At 25.3% G+C, this 15,011-nt stretch overlaps 1 protein-coding gene across 1 annotated transcript in view; it reads right to left on the bottom strand.

Annotated features, from left to right (window-relative positions):
* Zmynd8 (Zinc finger MYND-type containing 8) overlaps window positions 1-15,011 on the bottom strand; it is a 186,878-nt gene that overhangs the window by 56,706 nt on the left and 115,161 nt on the right. Inside the window, exons 7-9 of the mRNA XM_075379370.1 lie at window positions 5,465-5,645; window positions 3,630-3,763; window positions 425-543 (exon numbers count right to left, since the gene is read on the bottom strand). Coding sequence (XP_075235485.1) covers window positions 425-543; window positions 3,630-3,763; window positions 5,465-5,645 — 434 coding nt within the window. The remainder of the gene's footprint in view (window positions 1-424; window positions 544-3,629; window positions 3,764-5,464; window positions 5,646-15,011) is intronic.

The following is a 15,011-nucleotide window of genomic DNA, read 5'->3' as shown; positions in this document are numbered from 1 at the left end:
ATTTTATACGAATAAAACTTCTATAAATGCTACTCAAAAAAATGACATAATGGCAATATTCTCAGGTCAAATTAATATGCTTTTCAGGTTAAAAGATTAGTATTACTCTAATATAAAAACAAGCTCACTCATTACCATTAAATTCTTCTTATTACAAAGAACTATTGCAATTTACTGAAAGCACTATATAGTTTTCTGTAAATTGGAAATAGCCCATGCTTAATTTATTAATGAAAATCATCTTTACACAAATATAAGTATATTATTCTGTTTTACTAATCGTATTTATATTCTAGATCTGATAGTGCAAGTAATGTTAAACAATGGAACACAAATTATTAAAAATAATAACAGTTTTCAAAGAAAAGATTTTTTTTATAAAATAAATAAACAATTTAAATTATTAAAAGGAGTTTCAAAATACCTGTCATGGGCTCCAAAAAATCTGACATCAACATGATTTTCATTATTTGTTCGCATCGCTTTAGCCGGCCAGAATGGAAAACCTTTTAATTTGGCCCAAACAATAATATGTGGCCGCCTCTGAAATAATACAAGAAAACAATATTATAAAAATAGTTATCACCTTTAATGAATATTCATTAAAGCTTCTTTCAATTAAAAAGATTTTATTGAAAATTTAGTTAATTAAGAATTTCCTTAATCCCATTGCAGACTAAGAGAAATAAGTCAGGTGAATTTGAGAGGCTGATTAATAGTTTTTCTATGACTAACAAAATAATTAAAATAAGTAATATTCAGTTCCTAGTATCTTTACAAAAATATGCAGTGTTTCCTAACCATGTTTGAAAATCATTTACTCTTTTTATTTTTACAGAAAAATATTTCCAAAGAGGTTCTACTTACATTTACAAGAAAACTACATACACATTTACCATAATGCTTTAATAAAGAATGATGGTTTAATAATTTTGTTAGCTACTGAACCGTTTCAAACATTACTGTTGAAACATTGTTTCAAAAATATTATTTATGGAATATTAAATTAAAAAAATAAAAATAAATAAGTATAATTTAAACAATTTTTATTTTTCAGTTGACTTTGCTAAGAATAAAAATTCTCTACATATCTTATTAACTTTAATTTTTTTATTGGCAATTTAAAAAGTACAATAAATTTACGCCAAACTGAGAAAAGTCTTTTTTTTCTTTTTTTACTCCAATTTTTTATGCTTTCAGAACAATTTTCTTAGAACTACTGGATATAGTTCTGGGACACATTTTTTTTAAAAATCTTTCAAATAACAAATAGAATCAAACCTACAATTTTGTCTTACAGTTTGGCTCCCAACAATTACAATATTATATCACTTTACTACAGTAGCAAAAATTAGGAAACGTTTTTTTCATTAGTTATAACACGTAATGAAGTATTTCTGGATCTATATTAATAAGAATTCTGTTTTTATTTTCACCAGTCAAATAATCTGAAAATTATATATGTTTCTTTGAAAGGGATTTTGTGTATATATATTTATATATTTTATTAAAATTTTTATTTTAAGTAAAGCAAATGTGTGAAAAACCTTAATTCTCAAATTTATGAGGTACAGAGAATTTTTTTTAATTGAGGAAGGTACGTACATAAGTACAAAAGTTCTCTTTCTGAGTCTAGAAATTTACCCCTTGATTACCTTGTCAGTGACAAAACTGAGGATGATATTTGCAAGATTGTATGAATTAGATATTAACTATAATTAAAAGCAGCGTACTTAAGTTAATTTCTTCTGTACAACTACCAATAACTTTTTATCAACTTACATAGAAGGGGTTCTAATTATAATGAAATTAATGTACAGTTATCCATTCATTCAAACAAAATCACAGCTCTTCAAATTCAAATCTTTTTTATAATATTTTTTTCATTTAACTGGTTATTACCACCCCAAAATGTTGCACAGGGTAGCAACATTCATACATCTTTACTGTTGCACATCATATGTACATTTAATTTGAAGACAATTAATTAGATAGTATGCCAGACTATTTTTTTAATAAAACATGACTGTACTTCAAATAGAAAAAAATCTGCAGTCAATTTAATGTAGCTTAGTAAACACCTATCTTATAATCTAGAAATTTCTAAGAACAGACAGGAATTCTATCTGTCTCTTTTAATGATTGTGTGCATACACAAAAGGTATAATTTCTTATTTCTTCAAAAATTTTATTCTAGTAATGAAAAACCATATTAAAAATATTCAAAATCAAAACTATATTAATAAATATTAATAAGTGTAAAAAATGCATGCATCACGTGCTTGGAGATACACACGCAAACACAAAAAAAAAACCTGTTAACTAAGTTCTAAATATGATTCCGCTCTCCATGTAAGTATACTATGAAACCTTTTTAGGTATTTTGATTTTCTCAAATAAACTTCTGAACTGTCAATCTCAATTTTGATTGACAGAATTTTTTTTTATTACTTTCCCTTTCTTTCTTTACATCTACACAATCTTTAATATATGTCCTTGAACCTTTTCTCTCTATATCATCCCTCATAATAATTCTCCAAGTTCCAATCAATAATTATTGGAGATGTGTAATTCATTTGTTTTTGACTTTATTCCATAAATCTTGCTAATCTAATTTCTGAAATTTCTTTTTTAAATGAGGGTAATATTATTCATGGCAATTTTATTTTTTATTATAAGTGTCCACTTTTTAACTCTCTATTTCCTTTTTTAAATTATTAACCTCAAACTTGCAATTATGAAAATATGTTTTCATACCAGTGATTGCATTAATTCAGTTTTACAGTAATTAACAAATTTAGTACCATTAGTAATTTCAAATTACAGATATTGCTTATATTTATTTCAATATTTCGGTATTTGCTTCAATAGTATCACCTTCTGCAGAAGTACGAATAGGTAGGTTGCCATTCACAGTCTACACATCGTAGAATCATAGCATCATAGAAAATTACAAGGAGAATTCTCTAAAATTTTAACTTTCTCTTTCAATTATCAAAAGAAAACTGAACAAGACTATACAGAAAATTTAGAAATTAGAAAAATTTAACCAATTAGAAAAAATAATAAAATATTAAGTGTTTACAAATATGAACAGTAAGAAATAGTAACAGCTAAGTTGTAACTATAATTTAACTGTAGAACTTATAACAAACACGTTTGTCTATGCCAGTATCTATAATTCAACTCATAAAAGGGTTAAGTAATTTGCTCATCCATATTCTTTATGTGTTTTCTGTTTAAATACATTTTCATCTATTTTTAAAGTGTTCTACTTTCAAAAATTAAAGAGCTCAATAATATCATAGAAATATATGCTTTCTATTATTATGATTCTTACTATACTTTAACACATGTTTGCTCTACAAAAAAAAACCGTTTATGTGGAAGTGGGTTGCATCGAAAAGTTATCTAGGGCAGCTGCCTAGATACAGAATCATAAAATAAGTAAGATAGCACTTTTTTACTAATGCTTTATAGAAAATAAAGTAATATTATATAAACTTTAATAATTCTTACTTACACATAATGAAATTTACTTTATAACAAACCTACAGATAATTTTTAAACTGCAATTTATAAATAAAAAAAAGAAGAGATTCAATAAAATAAAGCAAAATACAACTTACACAGACTTCAATGAACCAAGACTCTTTCCTAGTATGAGCATTAAGATAACAATCAGGACAATTTTCAATTTCAGCCATTTCCTGTCGACAAATTTTTACCAATGATTTGGCAATATTTGATAATTTTGACTGATCTGAAACAAAATAGCAGTTAAGGATACCACAATATAGACTTATTAAAATAAATAATAAATCAAATTTGACAGATTAGTTTTAAATTATCTACAACATTCAAAAGAATTTTTTTCTCATTCCTAAATCTACACAAATTTCTTTTTGTGCGCATAAGATTTATTAATTTATGATAATTTGCTTTATATATCTACTTTCTTTCTACATCTTTTAAAAATTTTTTTCTATTTTTTTTCAAAATTTTGTGACTTCTTGTATAACGTGTTTCTCCATTTTAATAATTTTTTATTCCTGTGGAATATTACTTTTCTCTCATCTGTTTTTTTACCCATTTAGTGCTCCTAGCAAAGTCAAATTAAAAAGTGAAGAAATGAACAGGCTTACATCTTACCTAATCTTCCTACATCTTTCATTATTGCAGCTTGCCTTTTCTTATTTTCTATCCCTTTATACTTTTTATTCTTCTTTCTCTATATTTCAATCCCTTTTTTCTCTTTTCTTAACTGTAAGATTGAATTCGAAGTAATCTTTACAACTTTTCAATAGTTTAACAAAACGATGCGAACCAATTTATACTCTGGGCTTAGAAAGGTATTAATTTTAAACTGTAAAGTTTAGCAGCATCACTCTCTCAGCTACTATTTCGATTTATAAATTAAAAGATGCAAAATTCTTTAAATATTTAACTACATAGTAAACTGTCACAAACACTACACAGTAAATATGGAAACATAAATAATCATTTGTAAACAAGGAAAAATTTTATAAACCACTAAGTACATCCAGATTTATTCACGGGTCAAAATACAAAAATTACTTGATAACATTGAAGTACAATGTCAGAATCTATTATTAAATATCAATGGTAAGAAAGATAAAAGTTTACTGTAAGATAAAATAAAGCAAAAATACACATAAAACAAACATAATATAAACACAATAAGAAGTAAATTGATAAATTTAGTTTAAACAGATTTTTATTACATTATTTTTTTTCAAAAAGGATGGCTCCAAAATGCTCCTGGTTAGATAATAATGCCATTGTTAGCATTATTATCTAACATTAAACTCCTTTCCATTAGAAAGTTGAAACATTGTTTTATAACAGAAGAGGTACCTACCTAAAAAGTATAAATTAATCATCATTACTGTCCAGCTTTGTAAATAAATACTGTTATTATTCTATTTCATTTCATACAATTTTCTTTTTAAGCTCTAAAAGGTTTGGTAAAGTAGTATCAAAATCACAGGACAAGTAGTTCAATAATTTTATTTTACTTTCACCAAAATTGATTACAAAAAAAAATGAAGGAAATGATAAGAGAAGAATAATATGTAAATTGTTAAGAAAGAGAATAAAAGATGCAACTGGAGCAGTAAGAGCTATTGAGAGGTATATAGAAAGAGTTTAAGAGAAGTATATGTTTTATAGATAATGAAACAAGTGTTAAAATGTGTCAAATGAGATAAACTAATGAAATAAAAAGGCAAAGAATAGATTCAAAATATTAAGATTAACTAAAGAACTGTACTTGAATCAGAAATCAGGTATGAAAATGAGGAAACACATTGAGTACTCTGACTTAGGAAAAGATACAAGACAAATGATTTTAAAATTAGAAGATATGATAAAATATGGAATAATATCTTCCAAAAACACTTTTTTAAATAATTAAAAGTAATAATAATAACATGATATTTACAAGTATTAAACACAACACAGTTGTGTAGAATCCATTTAGTATCGGCTAAAAATGCTTCTGTACTTCCATATCTTTTTTGTTTTATATTTTTTTCTAATAATGTTAAATCCATGGGACGAACAACAAAATTACGATATTCTGGAAATTCTGTTTGGTCGACAGCTTTGCAAAACCATTCAGACTGTAAAAATAAAAAAAAATTAATCAAGCCAAATTAATCAATTTAAAATTAAACTATCCACTCTTCCTTATGAATGTGATGTAAATGCCGGATAATACTTACCTACATTAATTGATGACAATAACAACAATGACATATTTTTAAAAAGAAAGTTTCATGAAAGCCACAATCCAAAACATTTGATATTTAAAAATGTTACTAACTTTTGATTGTTTTTGACTATAGACTTAAGTTGTAAGCATTACGAACTTTAGGGAAACCATTCAGTTTTAAACTTTACAAAAAATTCAGAAAAGTTCAGAAAAACAATGTTTGTAGATTTTTTATTATAATTTGTATTTTTCATACACAATATCTAATTCATAATACAGATATTGTAATATTTCCAACAATGTGCAGAATCAAAAAATTACTTTTAAAAGAAAACTTAAAAAAAACAAATCTGACTTAATAAAATTGCACTAAAAAATAACCCTTTTCGATTCTTGAAATTTTTACTTTTTGAAACTGGGACCAAATTTAAGAGCTAAAGTTGGATGTTAATAATTTGGTGAATTTCTAAAAGTCATTAATATATGAAGTTTCATTTTATATTTATTAATGCAGTTTTCCTTTTGTTATAGTTAATTTTAGTTACTTTTTTTTGGTTTTATTTAAAATGTGGTTAACCCAAGTATAGGCCTATTTGGATAAGTCATAAAGAAATCTAGATCTTGTTAAAAATAAGGAAAGGGATGCAGGGAAAAACATAAAAGAATGTTACTAAGTAAAAATTACGGCTCACTGGAATCCAATTATTTGTATTACTTATTTACATTAAATATTCTAATTTTTTTTAGATTATGGCTTGAAAATATTTTGAATATCAGAATATGAAAATATCTTCAAATCATTTATATAGAAAAGTCATATTAATAAAAACCTGAGTGGAACTTCTAATACAAAAAAAATCCAACTCTAATATGAAGGGGACAATTTTTTTAATTAATTAGCTGGTAACTTATTTTAATAAAAATTACCAGGGGAAAAGAGTTAAAACGCTTTACTACAATTTCTAACAATTCTTGAACAAAACATTTTACAGAATTTTAATGGAAGATGATAGGTATAAAATGATACCTGAAAGAATAAGTATTTAGCTGGAGTTCCATGACATAGAATACAAAATCTACTATTTTATTGAAAAAGTATAGAAATTAAACAATTAAATAAAAAAAAAAACACCAGTAACTCCTGAAAATGGTATAACCCTTTCAAACAATAACAACTTTCAAGGAAAACTGAACAATGAAGAGGTTTCCATTGTCTTCTTCAGTTAGTTGAAATAACCCTGCACATCGACCTAACAAAATGTAAGTTGTTATTGTCATATAAACATCATTCCATTCACCATATGATTTTAATATCCAAGTAATATTACATCACTCAGAGAAAGCAGACTCTTATTATTCCCACTTATATCTCAGACAATTTATAATAATATCTGCCCCAGATGTAATAAAGACTGGTGTAGATAATGTACACATTTTTAAGTAACAAATTAATGCAGTGCTTACTGTGGGAATAAATGTTTTGCTTCATTGTTAATGTCTTACATACTAAAGTAAAATTAAACTATAGTTACCAAATAGTTAGAGGAAAGATAATCTTAAATTAATTATTAAGGTATGAAAGAATGACAAAACAAAGAACAATGAATCAAGCAGAGGCAGCAACAACTTACGTGAATATGCTACCCACATGGCATATAAAACAAGGTCATCTAAATTAATAACCCAAAACTATAATTAACTCTTTTTAACATCAACAAACTGTAACTAATGAAGTAATTAGACTCTAACGAACAATAAATTGTAATGAAGCAAAAATTTATACTTGCTCTATATTTCTCACTTTATTATCTTTTGGTACAAATTAATATGATATGACACTAAATAAAAACTGGCAATGTTATAGTATGCAAATATTTTTTTATAAAATAGAGAAAGCATACACTGCCTAAATACAAACTGATCCATAGTGGTTAACTGAGAAACAATGAACATAAAAAAAAACCCAAGAAACTAACTCTACCAAAAGGTTTATAATTTACACTAATTTATCCACAGCACTGGCAATTTTCGTTTCATGCTGACTATTATACTAATTAAAGTCAACAAGAATGTATAACACATTATAACAATATTATAACACATTTTGCATGAACAAAATTTTTTTTTATCACAGCACATAGTTTTATAAGAGCAATTTTAAGCTTTTTGTTTATATGAACATACATTTTCATTCATTGCAAAATTTACTATCTTTGATTAATTTGAAAATAATGTCTAAAACATGAGATTTGTTTTTCAAATTAAAAAAAAAAAACAGCTAATGAAAATATTAACCGATACTATGCAGCTCAGGTACACAACACTGATAACTGCGTGGAAAATATCCCTCTTCGTGACAAAAATAGAATTTTAGATGTCATGTAAAGTGATAAATTTTTGTAGGACAATCAAATTGACTTTGCCTGAAACAAAATCAAATTATACTGTTTTGCTGTCATTATGGAAAGTTTTTTATGGCTAAGCAAATATATTTCCATGATAAATATATTATCTATTGAGAGTATTTTTCAAAAAGACATGTTATCAATGGTTAACAGACTATCAAATCATTGTTTGCTCATTCATTAATATGAATCGTGTAGACCAATATTTAATAAAATTTGAAAACTGTATGTAACTTATCAATCATCTTATTTTTATAAATGTGCTATTGCTAAAAAAATATCCACTGCTATCCATCAGAGAACACTTTTTTATTGTCTGATCAAGGTAACTTTTCCTGATAACTTTCTCACTATAAGTAAGGATAAACAAATAAATTAAAGATAAAATTAATTACTAAAATATCAAGACTAAATATAAAGAGATTTCTGCAATATCATATGAATCAATGTTCATGAATCAGGTTATTTAATGTGGTTATGACTACTGGCATTTTAACCTCACTTCATGCCTTTCGATCTTCACTAATCCTAAGAGATTTCAGGTGCTACAGAGTCATCAGGTAATAAATAATGCAGTTATCATTTCATCTAAAACCTCTTCATTTTTTTTAATGTGTATGGTATAAAAGTTACTCAGAATAATTTTTAAAACAAAAATAACTTCAAAAAACCTCTGTACAAGATAAAGAATTTTTTTATTATTTTGTTTTATTCTTTACTTTACTAAGAAATGTGTTTCAGTAATTTCAATTTGAGGTATCTGAGTTATTAAAAAATTAAACCCAAATATAATCATAAACAATTTGTTAATCAAATTAACATTCCTGCACGTACAGAGATGTATGTGTATTAATATAGAAAATAGCATAATATTATTATTAAAGATAGTTATTACATATATATAACATCAGGTTTTTTTTTCTCTATTTATACTAGAAAGGAAATGTCTCATCCACAAAGATGAGGAAATTTGGCAGCTATTTAATGAGCAAAGTATCACAGCTTTAATAGTAAAAAAACAGAGATTCTCCAATAGGAAACCGATAAAATAAAATGATTTTTAAAATTAATAATATTCGTTATACATGAAATTTAACCGTAGATTAAAATGGTTGATATTTTTGGCTTTATACCTACCTCTGTATAAAATACTAAATGAGTCCAAAGTTATTTTCACGTGACATTCTTATAATTAAAGATTCTAGCCTCATGAATGATAGTTATTCATTGAATTTTACCTCAATATAATAATAATTTGGTGTAAACTTAAATAATGTAATTCTACAATCTTTTATTAAAAAAACCTATTTATTCTATTTCTTTTAATAAATTATAACTGCATAAATTTCTGTTTGAAATCTGCTTGTAGAGAACAGAAGTGTTTATTGTTAAAATATTAACACAAATTTTAAATATTAAATAAATATCATAATATAAAAATATTAAATATTTATCATGTTTTATAAATGATAAATGTTGGGGGTATTTTAATAATTCCCAATTTTATTTCACAATAATTTTATTACTTTTAACAAATTTCACCAGGAATATTTAACAGGAATGTTTTGTACATTTAAGGCCAATATTTCCCACAACAAAATTTTTTAATTTTATTATAATGGTCTTAAGTAAGATTTTTTGTTGATTTTAACAAGGAAGATGAGAAATCTCACCCTCTATGGCAGAGTGGTTAACACCTTTTTCTATCATACAAATTTTTCTGGGTTCAAATTCTAGTCAAGCTTGGCATTTTTCATCTGCTATAAATAACTTAATCAATATTCCCACATGCAAAATAGTTCAGTTTTAGAACTGAACAAAAACCAGCTGACCTAGAAGCCAATATGCTAATGACTGCACCACTAATTAGATTTGTACAAAAAAGAAAATATTGACGGTTAACTGAAGACAACAAAAAAAAATTATCTGTGATATTTCTGATATAAATGTTTACTATCACAGAAACTGCCGTTTGGGACACAAGGGTAGTAAATAATGATTTCTTAGTATTTAATATCAAAACCAATTCTAAAAAAAAAGATCCATCTAAACTAAATGTTTCGGTGCACACAGATTTTGAGACTGTTTTTTCTTATATGACTACCTTCCTTGACACTGCTAACTGAACTTAATTATAACAGTTAAAATTATAATTATTTACCACATAGCATGGTTTTGACATCTAGTTCACGGTTTTCATTGCAGTGAAATATCAAGACACCACAGACCAAAATGAATTTAAAAAAATAATTAATAAATTAAAAGAGGAGAAATTTAACCATAATTGAATTTCAAAACTTTTTAAATACCATAATATGTATAGAAAATGTATTACTACCTACCTACTAATTGCTTGGTTTATTTTATAGAAAATGTTTTAACATCACAAGTACAAACTCATATGGAAATTTCTACATGAACTTTGCCCTGGACATACTGACTTACAATCATATAATGTGCCATTCTGTGCATTTCGACATAGCTACTTGTTTCATTTTTTATATACAATAAAATGGTAAATAGATTAATCCTTCATTAATTTTCTACAAAAATTATAGTAAAACAAACGCTTTTCTTTTCAAAGAACTCCGATTTGAATATGGCAATTTTTTTTTTAAATCATTGAAGGTGAATTTAAAATAATACAAACTTGTAAATGTATATAAATTAATAATATTTTTTGCAACAAAACTGATTCAATCAACTTATATTTTAGAAATTCAATGTACATCAAACAGAAAAGAGATACAGAAACACAAATTACTGTAAGATGTGCAAATACTATCTTAAACAATTTTAAGTGTACAATTATAATAGCGAAGGACAAATACAAGCAGAAGAAATTGAAAAAATAAATTGCTAAAAGTGATTAAATAGTAATAATAATAATAATTAAAAAATAAAGTATCATGAAATAAGTTTAACAGTAACTACTGATATCTGGTGGCAAAATTGTGAAATACACATATTGCATCATAATACATAAGTAATGTTTTCCCCCCTAACTCCTTCTTCCCTATATTATATTTTCAAAGAAAGGGAGAGAACAGAATGTTAAATAGGGAGTAACAGATGGGAAGGAGTAGAGGGGAACTGAAAAAGGAGAGTGAGAGGGAAGGGGATAGAGAAAGAGAAGAGAGAATTATTGATTGACCTCCGGGATGTGAAACGTTCTAACCAGTAGTAGTAATAGTAGCAACAACAGCAGCAGCAGCCTGCCTGCCTGAAGCAGATGTAATAAAAATAAACGTGGCAACGCTGTACAGTACAGCATCAACCTTCATATGTACTGATCTTCCAACTTTACACCTAAATAATAACATATCCCTCAGTAATAACTAATCCATAATTTTTTCCCCTTTTTCTCATAGCATAATTCCTGTAATCATTTTAATTTTATGAAACTAATACTTTTATCAATATTTTTGAAAGAAAATAAAAAATAAATATGCATTAATTAAAAAAAAAAATTAATATACTACAGAAATAAAAATACAAATTCAGCAAATAATGAAATAAAAAAAATACTAGCATAAAGTTGTGGTTATTTTTATCTAAATATGATATATGTACTATAGATCTTTAGAATTAAGATAATAGTACTTTCTCTTAAAGATGGCGTGAATCTATCAAACTGTAACATTATGATAACACTTATAATAGACTAAATCGAAAATAAATATTACAATGTTTGAATTGTAGGTGTCATTATCTTTTTTTTTTACACTACAGAACTTTACTGTTATTTACATACTAGCAAGTGAAGGACAAGAGATACATTTGGGTCCTTTGTTATTCTTGAACTTAATTAATTATATTTAATTATTTATTTACCCTACTGTGTAAAGAAATCTATATAATGCATTGTTGTCTTGACAAAAGGATATATTAATTTTTTCCTTTACAGTTATATAATGTCTTAGTCTTCCTTGTAAGTAATGCACATAAAACATTTGTTTTATTTTCATATTTATTTTATACAATAGGAACTCTTGTACCTCAAAAAATCTCTTTCTCTGAAAGAGAAAGAGATTTTGCCTTTTTTTTGCATTTTAAATGGGATTGTCATACTGAAGTGTAACAATATGTTTGGCTCAGAGAAAAAGATATCAGAAAACCACTTCATTCCTCAATTTCATATGTAAACTAGACATCAGATGTTTATTATCTTAAAGATGGTTATGCCATTTTTTGATAGTGGTTTATATTTCTCTTATCAGGTCACCATACATAATTTTTTTTTTGTAGTATTGTGTTATGACTAACAATTCTGTTATTTATAAAAATATGGTTATTATTACTTGCAGCTGAAATAAAACAATTATCACTGATGTAATATTAATGCATATGATTTAAATTTATACAAGTATCTGCTGTTACTTTTAGCATTTCTAATTTTAATACTGATTACTTCATAATGATTAATCAAATTGAATTTTTTAATATAGGGAAAAATTTTGACTGCATATACTTGCTTTTTAATTATCACGTTAACCAGTTGAGAATCAAGACTGCTAAGAAATTAATTTTAATACAAGATTTGCTAACTAATTTAAATCTTTTAATTTCTTGTCCCACAATTCATTTATCCCTTTTCAATGAGCAGTATGTACAACATTATACTATTTTTATTTTTTTAAATTAATTTATCACATTTAACCATGACATTGTGCTTATATAGAATTGGTTTAACGATGGCAGTATTAAATTTTAATTACAAGGACATTACTACTACATTAAAAATTTCTAATCTGATTACAGCAAGATGGTTAAAACTGATTTATAGTTTGAACACAACATTTTTTTTTAGTTATAGAGTGTCAAAATTCACTAACCAAATTTAATTTCTCTTCTTGCGGTATTAACTACTAATTCAACTGAAAATAAATCAATAATTATAAACTATGTAATTCCTAATAAATCTTGAAATGTTATTTGTATGATATCTCCATGATAATTTATTAACAAAGAAAATATGTTGACTAAATATAGAAATTCTTATTACACATAGTATATATATTTATCAATTATACATCTGTTTAGTTAAAAGCTCATATATATTCTTTTTGTTTAGTTTTTAATCCTGTATTATTTGAAATCTGTAATTTATAAAGGCCATACAGGATTTTAAAAAGAATAATGAAAAAGATGAAACTAAAATAAACACCAATAAGATTTTCATGTAAACATAAAATTAAATGTAAAATTTTAATAGGGCTTAGATTATATTTAAAAATAACATCCATTACATATTTTTGGTAATATTTCCTCAATGTATTTTAAAAACAAAACATACATTCAATGCAGGTAAATGAATTAAAAAATTATGTCTCTAACAAACATTGAAATATACATATATATATATATATATATAACATTATTTTTATTGGAATTACTCTTTTTAAGATTCATATTATTCCTCAGTACTGTTAAATTATATTTTTAATTATTAATATTGAAATAAGACTTCTTACCTTAACTTTATCATTAAAATTCTTTTGTGAGATTCAACTTCCTCAGTCTCAAGTGAATTCATTTAATTAAACTACACGTTGAATAAATACATTAAAATGTTAAAAACTAAAAAAATACTAAAACAGACCATGCACATGTTGTAATTTTAAAGTAATGTAACAATCATTGCACACCATGTGCATTGTTTGCTCTAGTATTTTTAATATTTTTATTTAATATGCAGTTTAATTAACTGAATTCCACTACGAATGAGGATACAGGAATCTCATGAAAGTCCTTTAATGATAAAATTAAGGTAAGATATATCTTATCTCGATGTTTTCTGTACAAGGTGGTTTATATTAGCCGGCCTCCGTGGCACAAGTAGTAGCATCTCTGCCTTTCATATGGCTGTTCCAGGTTCAAATCCCAATCAGCCATGGCATTTTTACAAACGCTACAAATCACTCATTACATCCTCTGAACCAATACCTAAGAGTGGTCTCGGAGGTTAAAAAAAAAAACAAAAAGGGTGATTAATATTAATAGAATTAAAAAAAATATATATATATAAAATATTATATGAAATATAAGCTGCCAAAACACAGTAATTAGATAAGTTTAAACTTATATTAATTTCCAAGAATCAATTCTAGATTCCTGCAAATGAACTACAGTTGGTATTGAATTCTATAATTATTTATTTATAATTCTTTTAGAAATTTATTATTTTAGATTGTTTTCCATTTTAGAAATTTTGAATAGTATCATGAATGCATATGCAAATTTTTATTTATATATATATATTTAAATTCTATTAAATAAACCACCTAGTACTGAAATATTGAGATAAGACATATCTTACCTTAATTTGATTACACTTATACAAATATAATTAACAGAGCAATCAAATACACACGTAATAAAGAAAAGTTAAACAATGAAACTAACATTGTAAAACATGTAGCAGTTGAAAACAGATATGATACTACTTTAATTAATAATATTTATAAGAAAACAACTATCAAAACACAATAAACTACCTTACAACCAATGTAATAAGACACAAAAGAGTGAAAAAATATACATAAGTATTTATACACTAATAATGTCAATGAAATCATTACCAAAACTTTACAATAAATACACAATTAAACCAGCAGAAAATATTTAAAAAACCAAAAATAATGAAATGAACAATCTGTGTGTAATTTATAAATTAAATGTAATGATTGTGATGGTATTTATAAAGGAAAACCAAATAAATCCTTTAAAACTAGATTTTTTGAACATAATAGAAATTACAAAAATAATAAATTAAGTTTATCTAATACAGCAGATCATCTAATAAACAATAAACATTCTATATCTGATATCAAAACAAATTTAGAAATATTATACATTAATAAAGATGA

The sequence above is a fragment of the Lycorma delicatula genome, chromosome 12 (genome assembly GCF_047948215.1).
Source record: "Lycorma delicatula isolate Av1 chromosome 12, ASM4794821v1, whole genome shotgun sequence".
In the NCBI taxonomy this organism is placed as follows: Eukaryota; Metazoa; Arthropoda; class Insecta; order Hemiptera; family Fulgoridae; genus Lycorma; species Lycorma delicatula.
This window is presented reverse-complemented; position numbering and strand designations above follow the sequence as displayed.